Source organism: Pezoporus occidentalis, unplaced genomic scaffold, assembly GCF_034315485.1.
Source record: "Pezoporus occidentalis ecotype Australia unplaced genomic scaffold, CSIRO_AGI_Poc_V1 ctg21, whole genome shotgun sequence".
In the NCBI taxonomy this organism is placed as follows: domain Eukaryota; kingdom Metazoa; phylum Chordata; class Aves; order Psittaciformes; family Psittacidae; genus Pezoporus; species Pezoporus occidentalis.
The window spans coordinates 122,087-145,338 of NW_026913964.1; the positions used below are offsets into that span (position 1 = coordinate 122,087).

The window sequence follows — 23,252 nt, forward strand, 5'->3', positions numbered from 1 at the left end:
CCTTTCCAGCCCTAACTATTCTATGATTCTGATTCTATGATTCTATGATTCTATGTTTCTCATTGTCTTCAGTTGCTCAAAACAGTCACTGTTGTTTGCTCAATATTGTGCAACAGGATTCAACTGGCATAGCCGTAAAGTGAGGTTTTGAAAGAGGTAATCCTTATACACAACGATGCTGTGTAATAGCCTTTAATAGTAAAAATTTGTGTGCAAATGTGTTTTATAATAGCAACAAATACCTAGTATTTCTGAACAAATACTAAGGGTGATAGAACAGGATTACCTTACTGTGACAGGCTTCAAAGATGTTACTCTTAATGATGCTGCAGTGCTTTTGTCCCAGAGCAGTCTTGAAAGGCTGATCAGCACACAGGTCCGTCATGTTGACATTTGAGCAGGTACTTGTTATTTTCCAGCTGTTTCCAAACTCCTGGATACTCATCTCCATGGACTGCCCTCTAGTTGTGAAGTCATTTCTTGAGCGGCCATCAAAGTCCCCACAAAGGCCACAGACTTTTCCCTGGGTAATTTGTGTAGGCACAGTAAATAGTTTGGTTATTTTGTGTTCAGCCCACTGTTTGACAGAAATAAACAACAGAGCAGGCTAAGGCAAAATAGCTGCAAATCTCTAAACAGCCATCACAATGAGGCTTAGAAAAAGCTGGACTTCAAATGACAAAATCAATCTGTTAGCCCTCCAATACAGCAAAAAGTCTGTCTCCTAGCTCCAAATATTCTGGAGCTCTTCAGACTAACTGAACAATGAAATAAAACAACACACAAGACATGGCCTGATTGATTCTTCTTGACCACCAAACCAAACACTTTTCCAAGCCCTGCTTTTCAAACTGGAGTTTCAAGTGCTTTGAATTCTCCATTCTTTGAGTTTGAAAGCATAACTGTCTGTCCATCCCATACCTACCTGGAAAGATGGTGCCACGTGAACAACAACAGTAGTCTTCTGGTCCCACATGAAGTTCATCCCTTGATTTGTTTCAATCACAATATAACCTCCTCTGAGATCCACTTGGTAATTCTTCTCAGCTCCTGGATCAGTGGCTATCTCCTGAATTCTTCCTTCCAAGAGCCTTATTTCACTGCTCTATAAGGAACAGAGAAACTGCATGGAAGGAAGTCCAATAGAAATCTTTGTGGAACAGCACTGGTATTCTGCGTCTTGTCCTTCATTTTACTTTTCTTTAGCCTTTACACTATATCTTGGTCTATTGCCAGACATGTGAGCCGTAAGCAAGACCCACTGAGTTCAGTCTTACCTCAACAGGTAAGTCTTACCTCACAGCCACAGAAATTGTCCTCATTCTAGATGAAATCTAGTCTGCTGGAACAGCAGCTCCTGAGTGCACGGGTAATGGGGCATGTTAGTACACCCCTTGTCACACTGCTTTGTTTCACTATCCTCTCACCTCCTACTATGGAAGAAATCTTTTTTGTGTACACTTTGGGGAAACACTAAGCCTGAGCTGGACAGAAGAAGAAATTCTTTCCTCTGTAGTTACATCTGCCACGTGCTCAAACCACGGTACAGAAACATGCTTCTCTAAAACCTTTACCATTTCTCCTATACTGATAATGTCACAGATGCAAATACACACACACACACATGCACAAACATAGAGTGCAGTTGACTTCCTCCATCTGTCCCCTCACCTGTAGAAGCGTCCATCCCTGTTAACAGCAAACAACTAAACATTTCCCAGATTTCCGGCCTCTACTTTTTGGCTGTTTGACTTCCGTATGGATACAATACTAACTGCTACAAAATAAAGACGACAGCTCCTCACTTACAAGCAGTTCTAGACAAACCTCAAAAATTAGTGTGATCTTTAGGGAGCAGATGGAGAGTGACTTCCCACAGGCGTTGTTCTGAATTACAATTCGGAAGGTGCCAGCATCCTTGTTATTGGGGCAAAAATCCTTAGAAAGATAGATAACTTGTATTAGATCTTTTCACGCAACCATGCTACTCTTAAGCATTTTCAGGAACTCTAAATGAATGACATTTGAATCTGACTTCTGCTATTTTGCCACTTCTATTCACCAAACTCTGGGCATTTTAGAAGAATCTGGTGGCAGTTGAACTGGTGTCGGGTTCATACTTGACCAGGAACTTCAAGAGAAAAAACAAGAAAAAATTGAGCTTTTCATAGCACAAATCCTGCACAATCAAAAAGGGGTTTCATTTTTTCCTTAAAATTAGCAAAACCAACTGTAATTTGGGAATGACAAAATGTCTCAAGGGGTACTGTTTCATTACGTGCAATTGTTATACATGAGGCTCACATATTAACCTTACGTGTTTCTGTCACAACAAAAGCACTGTCAGCCTTGAATGGCTGAGAGAAGCACTTAGCTTTTCAACTCCACACCAATTTCTTTCCATTACAGGTGCTGGAATTACATAAGGAAAGGTCTGTCCAGCCCAGGAATTAATCGTATAGGATCCCAGAGTGCCCTCTTGTGTCACTTCTGAGGGTTAATTGCTTTGCTGTAGGTGCAAGAGGAGGGGAGTAGGCTCTGCTCATCAATATTGACTATTTTGCATGGGATAGCCCTTTAATTAATCAGACTGAACCCTACAGTGTAAGCTTTGAAAAGCATAATGATAGGAAAGTGAAAAAAATCGATACCTGAGCTAGGATATAGTCACAGTCTCCCAGGAAATCAAACTTCTCCCCATCAAAGCTCATGTAATGTCCATTTCCATACACAGTGCAGGTTCCTTTGCAGGGATTGTCTGTGCAGTTCCACTCCCTTTTGTTGCAGGTGCTGGGAGGTTAAATGCAAAGAATCACTATCTTTGGTTTTTCCTCAAAACCCAAAGAGGGGCAGAGTAATTCATAGGTTTGTCTTCTGCAGTACTTCAAAGAAAGCAGTCATCTCTCATTCTTCCAGGTTTACCCTCACAGCTGTTTTGAGACCATGCCATGAGATGGTTTACTAATCAGAAAGTTCACGTTTAGTACCAAGACATGTATGAACTTTGTCAATTTTTATTTAATTTTTTCCTTCAAGTATCATTAAATCATTAAGTCCTGGCAGCAGACAGTGGGATTTATGACATAAGTTCAAGGTGAAGAACTGAATATTTCAGCTATTTCTGAATATTAATCTGTGAGGCATCATGTGGTCAGTTCTGTTCCTCACTACAGAGGTGTGAACCAATATTATCCCTGTCTTCCTTTGTGTGTTGTGTCTGGCTGAGATGAAGTTAATTTTCCCCCAAGCAGACCTCACAGTGCTGTGCTTTGTACTGGTAGCTAGAAAGGTGTTGACGACACACCAGTGTTTTGGCTACTGCTGAGCAGTGTGCACACAATATCAAGGCTGTCCCTCCAACATTCCCCCTCACAAGTAGGCTGTAGGGTGGGCAAGATTTGGGAGGGAACATCGCCAGGACAGCTGACCCAAACTGACCAAAGGGATGTTCTGTACCATATGGCATATGCTCAGCAATAAAAGCTAAGAGAAAGGAGGAATGGGGACATTTATTATTACATTTTTATTCTAGAGCAATCACTTTGTGTACTGAAGCCCTTCCCTGATAAGAAGTAGGGAATAAATCTGAGAGTTTTTTGCTTTCCCACAGCCTTTGCTTTTTCTTTATTAAATCGCCTTTATTTTGACCGATGACGTTTTTTCTATCTTATTTTCTTTCCCCCATCCTGCTGAGGAGGGGAGTAATAGAGCAGCTTGTTAGGCACCTGGCGTCCGGCCGTCAGACCTTGACAAACTTCCCCTCCAGTTCATGGTGACCACAGACAGAAAATCTTTATTGCTATACCCTTGACACAGAGACTGTGATTTTTTTCCCATGTGTGTCCTGTTCTCATAAGAAAACAAAGCCCTAACTGCAAAAAAACCCTCTTAATGTCCTCTGTGACTGCTTATCAGGGTTTGGCTTCACATGTTAATTTGATTGCTTGTACCATGGTGATCAGACCAAAATGTTTCTGACACATTTTCTGTATGGCTTCTTGGCAGGACTATACAGTGTCATCCTCACTAAATAATGGGTAAGGATTAAAATCATTTTACCCACCATGATCAGTAATAGCAATGAAGTCTGTGGTAGAGTTATACCAGCAATTGGAGCAACTACAGCATTAATTTATCTTGAGAACTCTGCACTTGGAAGCACTGCAAGTCACAAGAAGATCATTGTAAATCATCCCTCCTCCAAATTCAGTTCTTTTCTGGTGTTCAGCTGTGCTCAACAGACACAGACCCCTTACGGAATGACCAGCCACAGACCAACTGGATGAGGCTGGTACTGCTAAAGCTTGTGTGGAAGCAGTTTACAAAAGGATGGAAATTATTTGACAGGATGTTTTGGTACCTGTTCTCCCCAAGTTCAGGCTCATGCAGTGTGTTGCAGAGGGGAAATGGTTCCCCTTTGATTTTTATTAGAAGCCTGATGACTCTAATGATGAAAACACAGACTTCAAAATGCACTGATAATTTTAACAGCTTTGTTGTAAAGCATGGTACCCTGGAGTAACATACCATGTGTTGCAGTCCACTTTGATGGTTTCCCCAGGTTTATAAAACTGTCCTCCATGAACACATGGGCATTGATCTTTGGGAATACATCCTCCACTGCCATCCAATACCAGCCCATCAGGACACATGCAGCCAGAAGCACATTCTGTGACATACTGTGTATATGAAGACATAACACAAGGCAACTTGTTAATGCACAGAAGCTACAGGGAGCCAGCAGAAGTGCTAGCTCTGGATGCCAGTATTTTGTGTATTCTTTTTTAAGCATGTGACTGTAAATTAGTGGCAACCAAATTACAAGTATTACAATCAAATTGCAAGTGTTACAGCTATGTGGGTAGCTATAGCTGCTGTGTTATCATTAAAGTAGCTGGTCTGTGAACAGCATAACATGTTACCAACAGCATTTTTTGAGGACAATCATATGTGCACAATCATGTTGTCCCATGTTCCTGCTAGGAGATGAAGTCCTTACACAGTGCATGTCCTGTGTCTTGCAACTTTTCTGACACTCGGATCCAGTTGCACCAGGACCTGCAGAGCTGCAGTTGAAGTAATACATAGGAGCAGGGCAATCTATAGGAGGAAGAAAACATTTTAGGAAGGCAATTTAGTGAAAACAATAAGGATGCTGTCAGCAATTGTAAACCAGATCATTTCAGAGGAAAGCATATGTCTAGCATTTACAGTTTCTATTAGCTTTTGCTCCTGCCCACCAGCAGTGTGGGGAGAAGAAAACAGAGAACTAAGCTTTGAGAAATATCCTCATCTTTTAAAAAAATCATCAAGTCTGGTGACATTTTTACAAAGACAACTACTATCAATAACCAGCACATTTCTGGGAGAAGGCAAAAAAGGTATAAAATACTAAAATGTTACAGAAAGTGAGATAAACACAGAAAAACATTATAAATACTAACTAATACCATAATGCCATTATTTAACAAAATCTCACCTTTCACCAGGACAGTCTCTCCAATGCAGTCTAATCTTCCTTGAATGCATTTGCTAAAAAGATTCCATAAAATGAAACACATCAGCTCTTTGCATATTTTTCTCTCACTAAAGAGAAAGGTATTACAAAGCTTCACTAGTCACACAAATAACAAATTCCTATCAAAATGAGTATTTGGTACAGCTATCAGGTTCACAGACATAAACTACCATCCCCAGAAGGAAGATTAAGACACCCAGCTCTTAAATACTCTTCCTCCATCTGCCACTGGTTTACCGTGTGTTTTCCCTAAATCAAAATTTTCCTAAGAATCCATTTTCCACTCCATGGGATGAGATTAGTACTTTCTTAAAGGAGAACTATTAAATTACAAAATGAACCTGTGTTTGCAAAAAAGTATCAAATCCTCAGAAAAAACTGTAGGATTTGAGAGAGAAAATATCTAAAGATGCAAGTAAATCATTTGAATAAAACCGCCTTCCCCTGCTATTTGCACTGCTGTCCTGAACTGCTTGAAAACGAGAAAAAGAAAAATAACAATTATGTTTTTTTTAGCATTTCTCCCCCAGTTTTCTCTTTCCCTCTCTCTCTTCTTAAAAATCTCAGTTTAAAAACAGATTTTTCTTTTTTTGGACTATTTTTTTTTTTTAATAGTCTGCAGGATGTTGTGTTGGAGGGTGTTTCTTACATCATGTCTTCATTTCAAAGCAAAAAACTCTCCCAAGCCCCCTTACTTCTAGAAAACTTGCTCCCACTGCGTATGGAATTTTTTTACCCAACAATGAGCTTTGCATACACATAGGCTGCAAACATTACTCTCCTTAATGTGTTTTCAGGTTCTTGTTTGGAAACAGGAATATAGGTTCTTAACCTTTGCTGTGGCTGCACTTCCCTGCCAGGGAAATACTTGCTTTGGTAGAACCTAGAAGCTTGACATTATTCCTTACAGTAAAGAGACACCATTCAGGGATTAGAGCCCTGACATCCCCCAGGTATGCAGCCTTTGTATCATCAGAGCATCTTACCACATCAGTTTGTCCTCTTGGAAAGAGTTGCCAGGCTGAACAATCTTGCCCTTGTAGTAGCAGGGACAGTCATCTGGAGTTACACATTCCTCCTCATCATTGAGGTAGGTCCCTTCAGGGCAACCACAGCCCTCCATAGGAGCAATCTGAACTTTACACAGTGGATCAGGTTCATCCAGCGAGCGACAAGACTGGTTACAGTATTTCACACTATAGTTATAAACCATAGTCTCAGGACACTCCTCAGAGGGATCTTTGCAAAAGAAATAAAATGGATGTATGGCCTTCTCTGTGCAATCATCACTCATGCTGTTGACTCAGCATTCTGCATATTGGTAGCCACAAATGTGCTTTTTTCAAACTATAAGTCCTTGTCTCCCAGTGGTCTGAGGGAAACCTGCCCACTACATTATACTGAATACTGAAATACTCAGCAGGGTATATCTTGACTGAATAAAGGAATCATTAGAATTTTACAGTTGGTACAATTTACATTTCTATTTTATACCAAGAACTAAACTAAATAACTTCTGAATTGTAACTGTAGTTAAAAACTAATTTTCTGTAATTTACTACTAATTTCTTTGGCTGGGAATAGCTTAAGAAATGAACATATTTTGTAAGGGGTAAATTTTGACGTTAAATGGACAGTGCCAAGGAACTCTGCTACCAAAGAAAGCGTGTTTGGATTTTCATAGATGTCCTGAAGAAAACTCTTGTCCTCCAGGGAAATCAGAAAGAACAGTGTTTAAGACCTCTGGTGGAACAAACAGTTAAATACCAATATCTAAAGAGGTCAGCTGATCCTGTAAGACAGTGAAAAGCTGGTTAATTTTCCCAGGCTACCAAGAAACAACATCTTCAAAACTCTACCATAAAATCCGCAGTAGTGATCCATATGAATGACAGCAAATTCTGTCAGGAAACATCACCCCCATTAAGGTTGTAGTTTTCAAGAGAACCTGGCATCCAGATTCCTCTGAAATTCAAAAATAAATGGGGATCTACTCATCTTGGACCTCTTTCTAGATCAAATCCATAGGTTTAACCCCACAATTGGTTTTCAGATATGCACAGATGTACTAGAAGATACAGGGGAGTTGCTCATAGGCAAATGTGCTAATCAGCTTTGCAGCAATGTTATCACCTTATCAGCAATAGGTTCTATGCCTCAGCAAAGCTCTGTATGGTTTTCCAGTCCATGACCATAGTACACTTTCTTAGATTAGTTAGCATGTTAAGATTGTGTACACATTCAAAACCACTACCTCCAAGAACAAAAACCAGTTAGTTTCCTGGTCTTACCTGAGGCAGACACAATAATATCCTGTGTATAAACCATGCAAGCCATACTCTCCTACTTTGTAGGCATACTATAAAGATGCATCAACTGGTATTTGTAGATCAAAATAGGCCAAATAAGAAAGATATTAATAAAGATTTTGAACATGAGTTTACATCAGATTTGCCTGAATGGGTGTCTCAATTGTTAGCTATTAAGGCAATAAAACATTGCATTTACTTTCTCCCTTTAACTTTTTCATAGAGGAAAAAGATCACTTTTGGTAAAGTGAGATCTGGTAAGAGAAAGGTTATTTGTTCTTAGTACTCATTGTCACGGATTTGTAATCTTAGATTATATACATCACAGCTGGAGGCATGAGTGCAGAGAACATGAGCATATCAAAACCAGCTTCAAGCTAGCTTGCAAAAGGAGCACCAGAAAAGCAGTGCCATGACTTAGCAGAGGCTACTAACTGTGATGGTCTTCTGGGAAACCAGTAACTCAAGTAATGGTTCATGCTACCACTAAAGATTGTGTCACACACATGCATTGTCAACTGTTAGCTAGTAGGGTGTACTTATTTCATACACACTGCAGACTTCAATGTAGACATCCCTTAAGATATAACATGTCTTGGATGCTGCCCACAGCCCAGCACAGCTGGACACAGCTGCAGGAGCCAGAAAGGCCTTTCCATCCTCTGCAATGGGACAGATCACTGAGGGTAACTGTTCTGGCCCATTTATTCTTTCACTTATGAATAGCGCAACCTTCAATCTTATCATAAGCATGTTCCTGAAAGATTATTTCTTCTGTTAAAGGCCTAAAATGATTGTGCTGATTAAGCCATTAGCATTTTTTTCCCAAGGTTACTGCACTGTTTGAGTCAATATTATCTACTGTGCCATGAGTCCACAGATTTCAGTCTAACCCATGCTGCAAACCAGTCTTGCTTTGGCATAAAAAAGTGTTAGTAATTCTGTGTTGATAACAAAGCTTTCAGTAAACAGCAACTGTGTCTAGTACATAAATCTGCATGATTCTAGGATAATTTGCTATGGATTACACTGTGTTCCCTCTGAATTCGTTCAGCAAAGTTTTATTAAAATGCTCTTACTGTAATCTTAAATGCCTTCAACAAAGCACCATACATTGTTTGTTTCTACTAAATATCCCAGCTAGCCTCTAAGTCAAGGCAATTAAATAGATGATAGCTGCATGAAAGCTGCATAAAAATAATTGCTGTGGTGTTTCCTATTCAGATATGTTATTAGTCAAGAAACCCATACATTTATTTTCATGTTAATATGGGCAAATATCACTTGAACTAGCTGACTGCCAGTGAAAAAAAAAAAAAATGCTGAGGTAAAGTTCAGAAATTGGGACTTGTGAGTTTTATTCTCAGCTCTGATACCATCTCATCATAAATTCTGGCCGTGCCATAGGAAAAAAAAAAAAGTGGACTCTGAACCATGGATTTAGTAACAATGTGTATGTCCACAAAACTTTTATTCAGTTGTTAGATAGTCCTATGCTGAAAAAGCCTTTAAACACTTCCACAATCTCAGATGTATGTATTAAAAAACATTACTATTTTACATGGAAAAATGCAGCTAATGAAAGTGATGCCATTTGTATGGGAGATGTCTGACACAAGAGGGCTGAGATGAAGTTCAAAAAAGGTATCAGAATTAAAATACATGGGAAAGCTCATGTATTCAAAACTAACCTAATTACAACTTCTTGTTATTATATACACCTTATACTCTTTTGCTTCTTTGGGTACTGAATTCACCTAATATTTACACAAGGAACATGCATCATAAGAAGATGAAATGGACATGAACTGATTTTGACAGGCAGTTTTTTATAGAATGTATGCATATTCTGTTTTTCAAAGACCCCCTAGCTTGATGACAAAGTACAAAACACATTAACTGCCACAGTTTGGGATCTCCTGAAGCTCTTCCTCTATATCCCTACTATAGGTATTTTAGGTTGCATACCACAGATGCCCTGTCTCCAGCCCTTCAGGGATACGCCTGCTGCAGCACAGTCTCTGGAGTAGGTAGAGAGCACACTACACAGAGCAACTTCACTCTTCTCAGAATTACAGGTGTCATACATACATTTCTAGGGGACAGAAAAGGACATGGGTATTATTAAGCCCAGCTCAGAGGAGAAATAGGGAAACACAGAATCATACAGTAATTCAAAAAGTAATGAATCAATATTTTTTAAAAAGTATTATTACCAATGAAACTAAATTTGTAATATCTCTAAAAGAAAACGTATGCTAATGAAATACTACCCAAACTTGAGAAACAGGAAATCAATTGCAGTTGCTTAACACTATATCACAAATAGATAAATAATAAGAATGATAAGGTTATTTACAGTTAATTAAAGCACTAAGAAATGTCTATACCAGCCTCCCATGAGGATATACAATCTAGGACATGTGAGAATATGTCATCTGAAAATATACAGGACTAAAAATACTGCACAGCAATGGCTGGCACTTGTGTATCTGCCTAGTATGCAGGTAAGATACACACAATTAAATGACATGTACATAACAGAAGATGGTTTAATAGAGAAACATTTATAATGACATCAAAAGAAATAGTTAGGAAAGTATAAAGCAGATTTAAAGCTCAAGTTCTTTCAATTGGGTGGCTGGACAGAACAACCCTGATACAGCCAGTCACTCAGGATGAGTAAGGTCATACTGCATAGATGGTGGTATACCCTGCCATTACTGATCTCATAGAAAATGTTTTCACAAATCATGGTTTCAGCAGAAGTAACAGACATATCCATAGGAACTGGTTATTACTTTTCCTTAATTGAAAATTGCGAATTCCTTACTTAACATGAATTCTCAAGCAGACATATTTTCTGAGGGAAACCTGGGAGAGGAAAAGCATAAGCCATGTGTTTAAAGGTACCTGAAGACATTAATTTTTAGGCAAAATTTCATGTTCAGGTATTTTCTCAGCAAATCGTATCACACACACCCCCTACAAGAATCTTCTGCATTTTACAGAAACCTCTTTACTATTCACATAAATATCGTAACTCTCTAGCTCAGCCAACTTCCCCAACAGCTGTAACACCAAGAGTACTTATGGGCAGCTTCTTGCATTTTAAATATTAGGAGACTAACATGATTTCAAAGTAATAAATGGGACATAAATCGTGTAAATATGTGATATAGTCTCCCTTTAGAGGTGAATTTTAAACAACGACAGAAGGAATCCATGGAGCTCAAAAAGCTCTCAGTTCAGTTCCACACAGAAACACTGATTTGGCTTTTCAATGAGTGAACAGTTTTCAAGAACAATAAACCCATTTTTTCCTATTTTCCTTCTGGATCATGCAACAGAACTGTCAACAATGGCAGTCACTTAATATCTTCAAGGCTGCTTTCAAGCTCATAAAGGCCCCTTTTGTCTTGCATAAACTCTTATTTTGTAATTTTTCTCATCAGCATAAGTGAACTTCTTTGCAAAAAGCCATTAATGTAATCTATTTCACTCCCCTAGGCCAGACTGTCTTCATGGCAGACCAGTCTCTGGGCTAGATTAAACCACCCATTTAGACCAGTGCCTTACCTTGATGTATACTGAAGGCTCTACAACAGAATGGCAGGCAGCAAACACGCTGCTTGTATTGGACAGAAGAGAACACCATTGTTGGGCAAATTTTTCTGAAGTGGGAAAAAAACACCATTATCTATATTCACTTAAACTGCATTACTATTTGATTCAATGTTCTTACCAGGTTTCACACAGAACTAGAATGTCCTGAAATGTTCAGATAATGCTGTAAAGAAATAGGGGAAATTAAAATATCAAGGCAACAAGCACAGTTGGATGGTGACCACCCATCTCCCTAAAAGAAAGGTTTCACCTTCCAAATAGTAACATTATTACTGTGGCTGGGTTAGCAGAACATCTGCAAAACCTCCCCATTTTCATTGTTTTCCATCAAACTTTGCTAATTCTTTACATTCAAGCAATTCTTTATAGTCAAGGAACAGGACCAAATATGTAATGATCAGTGAGCTGTATGCCTATGAGCTGCAGCTTTAGTCACATGTGGCAATATCTAGGACAGTACAAACTGAATACTGTATGTAGCCAAACCCTGTCAAAGTGAGAAACCAGACAGGCACCTAGTAAAGTACAATGCTTGCTGAAGTCGGTACTGCTGATAACTCATTCCTTTTGCCTTCAGCACAGCTGTAGCAACCTAGATTGGGTTAAGATCTTGCACTAATATTGATAACCAAGTATGCTCTGCCTTAAACCTATATTGTTCTTATTGATGCTGTGTGTGCTTTTGGAGTCATCAGTGTTGGCCCTTTCTCCAGCAGTGCAGTTGTTTTGTTTTAAAAGCAAAGCTGTCACCTCAAAGACCAATGTGTTCTCTATTAATATACTTAAAGGCAGTGGCTTTTGATGTTTATGAGATTTCCAAAGCTTTTCTGGTTATCTGCCATATGAAAATTATTTAGCATTGATAATCCAGGCATGAAAAGCCTACTACCTTTATCCACGCTGTTTGAACAAGGATCTTCAAAGCTGTCCTCAACATCAAAACAGCTGGCTCTAGTTTTCCAAGAGTTACCAAAAGCAGAAGCTGAATCTTCCACCGCTCCAGTGACTGTTCTGAAGTCGTCAGTTTGGATGTTATTGAAATTGCCACAAAGACCTCGTGTGGGTGATGGCAGGAAAAAAAAAGGCAAAAGAAAAAAAAAATCACTAGTGGAAAAAGGAACGGCTCCTGTCAGAATGCTCTTAGCCCTTCTCCTGGGAGAAGCCCATTTTTCCTCACAGATTTCCTGATGGTCCCACAAATCAGACAGCACCCTGTCTTTAGAGTATAATTATTATTTTTCTGCATTACATTTGCACTTAGTGTTAGCACAAAGATTGGAAGCTGCTTAAATGTGCTTCTGTAAACACTGGCTGACAAAGTACCGTCATCAAAGGCTTACAAGATAAGAAAATCACAAAAGTAAAACAAAACAGGTAGGAGAGACAGGATGTGATCCCGTTAGAGAGATAGGAAACAGAAGCACAAAAAGCTTAAATGATATAAACAGGAGACTAGTGGCAAAACCAAGTACACAATCTGCATCTCAAGTTTCTGAGAAAGGTCTGCTTTTACAAATAGGGTCTAAAACACCTGCACACACTAAACATCACAGAGTTATCTAATTTTCTTTAGTAAATTGAAGGGATTAGCCAACGCTTTGTTTCAGGAAGGTTAAAGGTTTAACTGGGGATTCTAACATATAAAATCAATATAAAATCAAATCATGCGTTCACCTCAAGTGATAGACAAGCAGCTATAACTCAGTTTAAGAGCTAACTGGAAGAGCATGATCTTTCCTACCAGATGTGCGATTCTGATAAGAATGATTGACTGTTATGGAGAGCTGCATTACAGGTTTCATTTGCACTTGAATCTGTACTCCAGTTGAGCTCAAGACTTTGATGAAAAATGTAGAGGGTCTGAAGATGGTGATGCCATCTGAAGAGGAGAAAAAAAGAAAAAGAAATACGTGCAATTGCAAATCTTTACGAAGCTGAGTAAACAGGAACTGCCATTTATCAATGCATCCAGCGTAACACAGGAATTCCCAGGGAGTCCCAGACCTAGCAGCCACCCAGGTTAAATGAGCAGGATCATATTATTTTCAGAAAAAGGAAGAGGAATCCCTCTGTAAATAAATGTAGGCTATTCTGGGGAAGGTGTGAGAAGGACATTTACCTTTGCTTACTGGCAGCTTCACAATGAAATTGTTCATGTAGATATTTCCACAGGAACATATTTTTATTGTCTGCAGCGAAAAAGAAAAAAGAAAAAGCCCACAGCAGTGAATGAATATGACATGAGACAGACAACAGCAACCTGACAAGCTTCATTAAGCATTAAGAAGTAGTGTTTTTAAAACATGGTCATCTCTGGGGTCAATGTAACACAGTGTCTGGATGACCTACAATAACATAGAGCAAATGTGACGATAACAAAAAATGAAAAACTCTCTTCATAAGCAACAGTTTTGACTGAGTTCTCTCAAATATCATGTTACATGTAGGGTTGGATATACCTCATTGAAAACACAACATACCTAAAATGAGAGCTATCTGATTCAAACTCTCTCAGTAGTCAATAGAGGAAAACAGGCACCTCTGGAACATCTCATACCTTAGGTGAGCTGACTTGTCCTTTGGAGATCCCCATCTTTCTTTATTGACTATAGGAGGACGCTAGAATGTTTGAACTCCTAATATGGTTGGGACTGTACCAGTTAAATACCAGGTGCTCAGGATGAATCTGTATAACCTTAGAATGCATAAATACCATCCCTAACTTGGCTTCCACTGAATTCAGTGTGAATCATGGCATAATCTTCAGTAGGAGAAGCCTTTGGCCTTAGTTTTGAAAATTCTGCTACTTCACTCATTTCATCAGGAAAAACCTCTGGATTCAGAAAAGAAGGGAATCTTGTAGAAATTTCAATCTTTCTTTCAAAAAGAAACAAGTGAAAATCTTTGAAGTCATGAAAAGAGAGGGAAAACTGACAAGGATTTTTAGCCATTTACCTCTGAAAAAATGGAAAAGCCAGAATACAAAAGAACTGGAAAAGAAATATCTCATAGAACAAAACCAATAAACACATGCACTGCATCACCCGCTGGTATTAATCTTGCAGTTTCAGTATTGAAACAGACCAAAATGAGTCCACAGAGTTAGAGAAATCCCGTCTTTGAATCTATAGAGAAGTGACATATTATGTGCCACTAACTAAAGCAAGTTACTTACAGTTCTTCCTAGAGTGACTAATACATTCTTTAAGCAAGTCATTGTCTTTGATGTCCCACACTGGATAATCTCTCCAATCACCACAAATGTATCATCAGTATTCTGAAGAGGTGAGAAAAAGAATGTGTAGACATCGTTAGCATTCTACAGGAAAAGAGCCAGAAGAGAGAAAAGGTATCTCTGAAAGGCTAAAATGCAATAATGAAATAACTGGGGCACTTAATCGCTAACTGCAAACTGCTTTATTTCATTGCCAAATTCAATAATATTCACTGCCTTTCCTGCACTGTTTCTTTGCTATCAACCTGTGTGGATCACATATTTGCAGACAGTTCTGTGGAATTCAATCCTTCTGCATGAATTTTTGCTCATCCACTTCCTCTCACTTGCAATCCATCGCAGATGGGAAAATGTATGTGGTTTAAGACTGAGCTTGTGTTGAAGAACTTTGCTGGATTTGTGCCACTTAATTAAATTAAGTTATATAAAGCTTCATCACAACTTGATGCCTCATGGTACTCATGAGATTCAGGAGTCAAATGGGAGTTTGTTCGTACCTTAGCTAAGACATAATGGCAGTTGCCATGAAAATTGAATCTCTTATTATCGAACGTTGTTATGTGGAATCCTCCATCTATATTGCAAATTCCAGAACAGGGCAAAGAGATACAGCTCCAGTGGCCTCCTTTGCAGGTACTGTACAAAACCCAAAAAGGCATAGTTAGAATAAACATAACTTTAAAGGAGCAAAGATACATCTGTATCTGAATCCTCAGAGGTGAAACCTCTTTGTCTTTCTGCCTTGGCTGCTTATTAAATCCATGTGTGAAGAAGACATTATATTTGGCCCTTAAAGTGTGAAAGTTGAATGCCTCTTAATGAGAGTTAACTGCCCTGGGCTTCAAACTAGCTGCTTTAGAGAAACACTAAGTGGAGTAAGCAAGAAATGTTTTTTTAGGCCTAAATTGTTTACTTGGCTTTTTAAAGATAGAATTAACCTCTTCAAGCAGGATCTTGCAACATTTTATGCTACTTATGCAACTGTTCAGCAAGGTGCTGATGCAACATTTCAGCAACTAATTGTAGAGGACCTGAGATAATGAGCAGTTACAATTCTTAGAGCTGTGGAGAACAGCCTGGCCATAGCCTAGCTCAGGTTTTGTGAGGAATAAGTGAGGATGCAGCTAAATGGGAACCACTGAGAGTCCATCAAATTCAGTTCCTCAAAATTGCAGCTTGTGCCCTTGTGGCCAAGAAGGCCAATGGCATCCTGGGGTGTATTAGAAGGGGGGTGGTTAGTAGGTCGAGAGAGGTTCTCCTTCCTCTCTACTCTGCCCTGGTGAGACCCCATCTGGAATATTGTGTCCAGTTGTGGGCCCCTCAGTTCAAGAAGGACAGGGACCTGCTGGAGAGAGTCCAGCGAAAAGCAACAAAGATGATTAAGGGAGTGGAGCATCTCCCTTATGAGGAAAGACTGAGGGAGCTGGGTCTCTATAGTTTGGAGAAGAGGAGACTGAGGGGTGACCTTATTAGTGTCTATAAATATATAAAGGGGGAGTGTCACAAGGATGGAGCCAGGCTCTACTCAGTGGCAAACAATGATAGGACAAGGGGTAACGGGTACAAACTGGAACACAAGAGGTTCCATTTAAACTTGAGAAGAAACTTCTTCTCAGTGAGGGTGACAGAACACTGGAACAGGCTGCCCAGGGAGGTTGTGGAGTCTCCTTCCCTGGAGACATTCAAAACCCGCCTGGACACATTCCTGTGTAACATTATCTAGGTGTTCCTGCTCCGGCAGGGGGATTGGACTAGATGATCTTTCGAGGTCCCTTCCAATCTCTAGCATACTGTGATACTGTGATACTGTGATACTGTGAAACTGTGAGGAGTATTTCCTCAAATTGCAGGAAATATTCGACCCAAAGGGGCTTGCAGAACATCTGGCTTACTCTACCATGCACCACAGTATATTTCAATTCTCACTACAGTAAAAGTTAGGCCTATGGTCAAGAAATGATGTGGTGGGAGCTCAAATAACACAAATGACTGTTCATTTATTAGATGGGTATCTAGTAAGAAATAAAACTGTTTTGAGAATAATATACCCGAGGCCTGATCACCTTTCACTAGCGTAGAGTGGATACGAGTTCAAGCTACAGATTTTTTTTCCTAAATCAAGTAATTCTTAAAGATCAGGACTTTTTAGATTGGATATTAGGAAAAAAATCTTCACGGAGAGGGTGATCGGGTATTGGGACAGGAAAGTGGTGGAATCATCATCTCTAGAAGTGTTTGAAAACCATGTAGATGAGGCCCTCGGTGATGTGGTTTAGTGGTGGCCTTGACAGCCCTGGGGAAACGGTTGGACTTGATAATCTTAAAGGCCTTTTCCTACCTAGTTGATTCTATGATTCTGTGATTGAGATCCAGGCCTTCAAACATCCGTTTGTAGACCTAGAGGAGGTTGGAAATTTAACTCATTACCATGATACGACACCTTGCCACATTTTAGTGGCCAGTGCCTCTGAGCTAACCAGAGAAGAGTCTCAGTTTTCCACATTCTGAAATCTTGAGCTCAGGTTTTGCTAGCAGTTCCAGGTGAGGGTGGTAACTGTGTGTGGTTGAGGTCTACCTGTAAGTTTTCCTGTACTGTTGAAATTTAGACCCAGAGTGTGCACTATTATTCAAGACAAATAGTAGAAGGGGGGGAGGGGAAAGGAGAAAGGAACATAATGCAGCCTATCAAAGCTCTGAAATGCTTCTGCTTTGTTAGTGTAAAAAAGTTCACAACAGTACCAGTTTTGGCAGGGAGTGGAGTAGGTCCCTCTGGATGCGTAGACTTTGCCTTGAAACATACAGGGACAGCTGTCTCTGGGGATGCATTTTTTGCCTCCAAGGTCATCAAGGATAGTTCCTGTTCAGGCACATTGGCTAGTTAGTATTCCTTTGGTGAGTCTGGGAAACACCATCAAGGAAGATTAGAGCAAGGAAAAAACTCTGGAGTATTCAGCATTTCTGTAAATGAACGGGGTATATTTTAAGAAAAAAAAGGGCCCTTTCAGGTGTTAGTGGGTGGGAAATGTTTTTTAATTAAAAGTAAGCAAGGCAAACCTCAAAGAATACTGCAATAGAATTGCACTAGAATTTGTCACTGTGAGTAGGATTATCAAGTGCCAGACTGAAAGGATGTGAGCCAGTTTCCATCCTTTTCTAATAGCGAATGTAACAGAAATCAGACCCTCATCTTAGCTTCTACTTCATGTGCAAATTTACACATGCACACAGCTAGCTATGCTGTAATATCACATGACTTATGCTACAGCAATATCTAGCCTTTTAACAGGGTGGCACCTCACCTGACTTCATCTGCATTCTTACTGTCTAGAGACCACCTCTCCTCGTTCTACATCTGTACCATTTTTTTATGTCTAGTCCTTAGAAATCTTTCCCTCCCCTTCTCCAGTTTCAGGATCTAGAATCTTTAGAGAGCCAGTTCTTTCAAGAAGAAAGTTGTTAAATTATGCTAGAAGAAACAGTTTATTCATCAGTTTTAGTATAAAATGTTAATGAAAAATAATGCCACTAACTGAAAGGGAACAACCTCCCTCTTTTTTCCCTTGACATATGTGACGCATTGGAAGAGGCAAACTGCCTTACCAGGAGGACAGAAACAGCCATCTGTACATGGGGCTTTACAAATCTTGCTCCTTTCTGGGTCAGCACATGTGTCAGCACAGGAGTTTCCACATTCCATGTATACCATGTTGTTTGGGCATTCCTGATCTACAAGACAAAATGAAAAATGGCATATGTTAATGGTGCATTTATAAGAGCTCTCATATCAATATCTCACGCCCCAACCCCTTCATCCTCCTTTACCCCCATAGCTTGTTTTTAAAAAATTCCGGATGTGTCATGTTTGTTTAAATCCTAAAGGAATTTTTTATGATTACTTTTACTTCATCTTTGGACAAAACAGTACTGCTGGGAAATATGAGTTATTTCACATTATTTTACTTGCTCAAGGTTGGCTGGGCTGAAGTCATGATGCAAGCAAAGGGCACTGGAATAATTTATGGAGTCATAATAGCTTGTTTTTGCCTGAAGCCTAAGTCATTCTGGCATTAATTTTCTACCCCAATCCACACCATCAGTTTGGAAGAACTACCTGTAGACTTCCCTCTGGATTTACAGTGATTTTCTGCTCAGTAGCTGAACTACTGAACATGAAAGCACAGGATAAGCTAAGGACAAACACGTTAGACTTCTTAGTGACTTCGGAATAGATGTCAACATTTAAAAAAATACTATTCATGAGTTAACTGTGCATGGAAAAATTCAAAAAATAACTGGAGAAAATGTAGCCCTAAGGAGGATGGGGACAATATTAAGATATAGTTCTAATTTTAGGCGTAAAATCAAGTTAAATTTGTAGAAGATTTTCCATTAACAATGTCTCTGTGAAAGTACTTCTACAGATTGACTTGCAGTAGTTAAAATCGCTCTTAGTTTTGCTCTGCTGGGATCAGAATATATGTGTATATATCTAACCTGAAAGAAACCTCCAGAGCAGCAGTTACTTACAGCAAAGTTCTTTGGTTCTCCATTCCCCAGGGTCTCCTTTCCTGAGGACACAATCTCGAGAGTACTGGTTTAATGTGCTGCATATGCAGCTGGAAACCAAGTCAAAGTGAGAAGAATTAAGTGAACAGTGGCACATATCCTCAGTGCAGGTCTCTACATAGTCATCAAAAGCAACAACTTTGGGGCAGTTTCCAAAACGAGACATAAGCTTCTTGCATCTTTTTCTCTGTAAAATGAAAAGAAGGAAAAGAAAAGAAATACTTGACATTTACCAACTTTCAGGTTCATGGATGTGCATCCCAATTTTTGATGACACAATTCCAGGTTCACAGGATAATTCAGACTGGATGGGACCTCAGGAAACTATGCAGTCTAACTTTGTCATGACTTCCTTTTTCATGGACTGGAAATTCAACTGTGCATTTTCCCACTAGCTATTTCCTTACACATATATATCCTATATATTTCCTTATATCCTATTATAATAGGATATTCTTTCTGCCATAAGACCAACATTTTGCTCAGACTCATGGATAAAATTCAGGTCAGTGCATACTCTGTAACTAACACTTGTTTGAACAGTCTCTCCAGCACTGTAGTTCAGGAGCATTTATACTTCTTGGCCACACATACTTACATATTTACTGCATCTATTGTCTTCCCTCCTAGGATGTCTTCCAGTGCGGTCATCTGGACTCACATCAGCACACTTTCCTGATGGATCCTCTACTTTGTGGAAGTTCCCAAACTGCCTTGGATGCATTTTATACCCTGCAAAATCCCCAGATGTATCTGAGTATCTGCCTGCAATTCTTTAGATCACTTAATGTACTGTAAAAATGCTCTTCATCTTTAGGTTCTAAGGCAATACGCTCTTCATCAAATGCCCAAATTTAACCACAGCATGCATATTATAGAAGATGACAAGCTGGTATGACTTCTGTTGAGCTACAGCCAGGAACCTGGAACACTTGTATCAAGGCCTGCCATCAGCCTGGGCATTTATAACAAATCACATGAGACTCTTGACCTTTCTGTCGTACATCATCACTTCCAAATACTTGTATTTATTATGGGTGTATTTGATCTTACAGAGTTGTGCATTTGCATGTGTAATGATATTTTAGTATTTTAGTTTGCCTTCTACTGTCACAGTCTAGTACAGCTGTAGGTGTAAATGTTTGTAATCATCTGGAAACCTATATTTATAGGCTAGAAAAGATGGGAAGTGGAAGCAGGAGGAACACAGGCACACAATACATGTATGGTGACCATTATACTAGCTTAAGGGGCGCATTTTCCGAAAGCATTACCAGAAACACAAAATCCTGGATTTAAGAAATATTTCTAACAAAGTTTTAAACTTACCTATTTTTATGGAAAGCATGCATAAATAGCTATTCTTTGATATTTTTTTTTTTTTAAGTTTTAATAGACAGATTTTTGACCAAGTCTATGCCCTTTTACTGAGTCAGTCCCTTAGCTAAGTGCAGGCCTTAGAGAATGACTTTTCCACTCCAGGAAAGAGTAGGATCAGCTGCAGGATTGTAGCCTCCGCTGTTTGCTGTGCTGGCGTCTTTCCAGTCCAGTGCAATACCTGAAGGTGTCAGTGGATGGCACCACCGCTTCTGCAAAGATGCTCAGTGAAATCTCTGGCTCAGTGATGAAGCTTTCATTTCATTACAGAGGCAAAAATAATCATAGTTGATACCCAGCTTGAAAATTATCAAAATAGAATGACAGAAAATGCACCTGTGCCTCATTTGAGAATACAAATTCCTTAAAGTTTGCTATTGTAAGTGGGAAACCTGGCAATGTTACTGCATGATAGCAGGCAGTTAATTTGGATCAAAAAGGATTGAGACTCTTGCAAGTTTATGAACAGCAGAGGAACTCAGATCATCGCAGAACATCCCTAAAATACATCTCCTGTATATGGAAATGTTAATGTATTTCAGTCTCTATCAGCAAATCTGAAACCCTGCTTAGAGGAAACTGATATCAAGTTTCATGTCAAGTATTAACAATTCTATCCTATGTGGAATATGCTGTATTCATGACCTACCATCCAAAACCAAATCATTCTTCTCACTGCCATCATAGTTCCCGCATAGACCACATATTTTCTCTTTATATGTTTCTTCTAGGTCCAGCTACAAAACAAAAGGAAAGAGGAAACCCAGAGTTCAAAGGCTTTTTACCACATCTGCAGCACGTTACTAAGTGGTCTGCAACTGGAAAGCACAGTAAAGAAATCCTCATTACCAGTTTGTAGCAGTCTCCTTTTCTGTTACAAACCTGCCATAGAACTTACATGCAGACAGGTTTAATTTAACTGGGAAGACAATCCCCTAGCAACAGTCATTCTAACTGAAGCATGCTGAATACTGCACCAATACTTGGACCAGTGCCTCCCAATATAGAGACACTAGTATATAGACATGTGGTACCTCTTGCAAGGTACCACAGCTCTACTCTGGGGAGGTTAGATAACTAACCTGCTGGATGTTGAAAACAGCAGTTTCTGGTCAGCTTTTAACCATACCTAAGGCTTTTTCTAGTCCATAGGCTAAACAGAAAACAGTTTTTCTGGGCATGGGTCTGTCCAGCATAACTTGTTCTGCCCATATTCAGGGGAAATAAAGAACTAGGTTAGCACATTATTGTCTTGCTGCATGAGACTGTTGCACCTAATCATTTCTACATGCTTGGAAGGTTGTACTTGTGCCACTCAGGACCACCAAAAAAAAAAAAAAGTGGTGCTTTTCCTACAAGTGTGTCACCCTAAAATTGTGTCCACTGTACAGATGATGCCTGTAATACTTCAGTTGTTAATTTTACAGGGGAAGGGGGGAAGCAAGTATTTCATTAAATCAGAATTTGAATACCACTTGATTGCTTCCTGATTTTTTTTCTTCTCTGTATTCACCATCTACTCTGTCTCTGAACTGCAAAACATGACATACAACTTTCATTTATTTACTCAGTCCTGATCATGGAAGATAAGCATTCACACCCAAAAGTGTAAATACACTGTTGCAGAAAACTGCATTTTAGGGTGGATATATAGAGGGAAAATTCCACATAACAAGGCTTTGGAATGAGAGTGGCCGCCACACAGAGAGACTGAACTGGCCACACAGATTAGTTTCCCACACAAGATGTGCATCCATTCAGAGGATAACTAACAAGTCAGAGCTGGAGGGACTAGCTGTGCTGCTGCGAGAGCCCCATGGAGGAAGCAGATAACTACAGATGTGCTATCTCCAGGGTTAACAGTGGCACTTTTTGCCAAATAAAATGAGTTGGGAACACCTAGGGGTTGTGACTACATGTCCTTTCCCCATGACAATATTACCTAGTTTGGTAAATCCCTATCAGCTTATTGATAAAATGAAACAATTGCTTATATTAACATGGTGCCTGCATCTAACTCTGCTTTTCATCATTGATGAGGGTCACCATGAGAAAAACAACTAACTGGCTGTTCATACTAGGAGAGTGTCAGCCCAGTTCCACTTGAGTGTGAGGCCCAGCTTGGAAGTGACTTGGAAGTAAGTACAGGTGTCCTCAATCAGGATGCTCTTCAAGCTGAAGGGCATGTGGATCCTGGAAATTGGAAAGAACAAAATAGATCGCATTGAAAAAAAGTCTGATTAAGTCCTCTCAGAGATATAAGAAAAAATAGAGACAAAAGAATGTAAATAAGCCATAGGGACATTCTTTTCAATGTCAACCTTCATCCACACACTGTATTAAATTTAGGTGTGATCACCTTGTCCACTGTGACCTTTCACCACCCTTAATCCATAACACAGTGTATTTTGGTCATGAGTGTGTCAATACTACATTAGCCACTCAACTGATAGCAGTGCTCTTCACTTATGCAGTATTTTTAACTTCTGTGTGCAGCTTGCTTTCTGGTTCATTTCAGATTGGAGCTAGAGGTGTGGATTTTCACTTCTGAAACTTCTGTCTTTTGTGTAAGAAGATCCCAAGGCAATCTGTGATCTGCAAAGCAGTGCTATTTTCTAGA

The 23,252-nt window shown here is 39.4% G+C and overlaps 1 protein-coding gene across 5 annotated transcripts in view; it reads right to left on the minus strand.

Annotated features, from left to right (window-relative positions):
- Window positions 1-23,252, minus strand: part of LOC134163886 (mucin-5B) — a 46,636-nt gene that overhangs the window by 18,099 nt on the left and 5,285 nt on the right. For 3 of the 5 annotated variants that reach the window (XM_062619083.1, XM_062619084.1, XM_062619085.1), the window contains exons 4-24: window positions 22,711-22,825; window positions 21,282-21,369; window positions 19,854-19,987; window positions 19,217-19,442; window positions 18,290-18,415; window positions 17,429-17,546; window positions 15,187-15,325; window positions 14,630-14,731; window positions 13,574-13,643; window positions 13,196-13,333; window positions 12,344-12,508; window positions 11,407-11,501; window positions 9,796-9,922; window positions 6,505-6,757; window positions 5,480-5,532; window positions 5,000-5,100; window positions 4,528-4,679; window positions 2,652-2,790; window positions 1,828-1,938; window positions 926-1,105; window positions 287-523 (exon numbers count right to left, since the gene is read on the minus strand). In XM_062619083.1, the coding sequence (XP_062475067.1) occupies window positions 287-523; window positions 926-1,105; window positions 1,828-1,938; window positions 2,652-2,790; window positions 4,528-4,679; window positions 5,000-5,100; window positions 5,480-5,532; window positions 6,505-6,757; window positions 9,796-9,922; window positions 11,407-11,501; window positions 12,344-12,508; window positions 13,196-13,333; window positions 13,574-13,643; window positions 14,630-14,731; window positions 15,187-15,325; window positions 17,429-17,546; window positions 18,290-18,415; window positions 19,217-19,442; window positions 19,854-19,987; window positions 21,282-21,369; window positions 22,711-22,825 (2,869 nt within the window). Of the gene's footprint in view, window positions 1-286; window positions 524-925; window positions 1,106-1,827; window positions 1,939-2,651; window positions 2,791-4,527; window positions 4,680-4,999; window positions 5,101-5,479; window positions 5,533-6,504; window positions 6,758-9,795; window positions 9,923-11,406; window positions 11,502-12,343; window positions 12,509-13,195; window positions 13,334-13,573; window positions 13,644-14,629; window positions 14,732-15,186; window positions 15,326-17,428; window positions 17,547-17,988; window positions 18,128-18,289; window positions 18,416-19,216; window positions 19,443-19,853; window positions 19,988-21,281; window positions 21,370-22,697; window positions 23,028-23,252 lie in introns of those variants that run through there. The other 2 variants (XM_062619086.1, XM_062619087.1) reach the window with 2 other exon arrangements.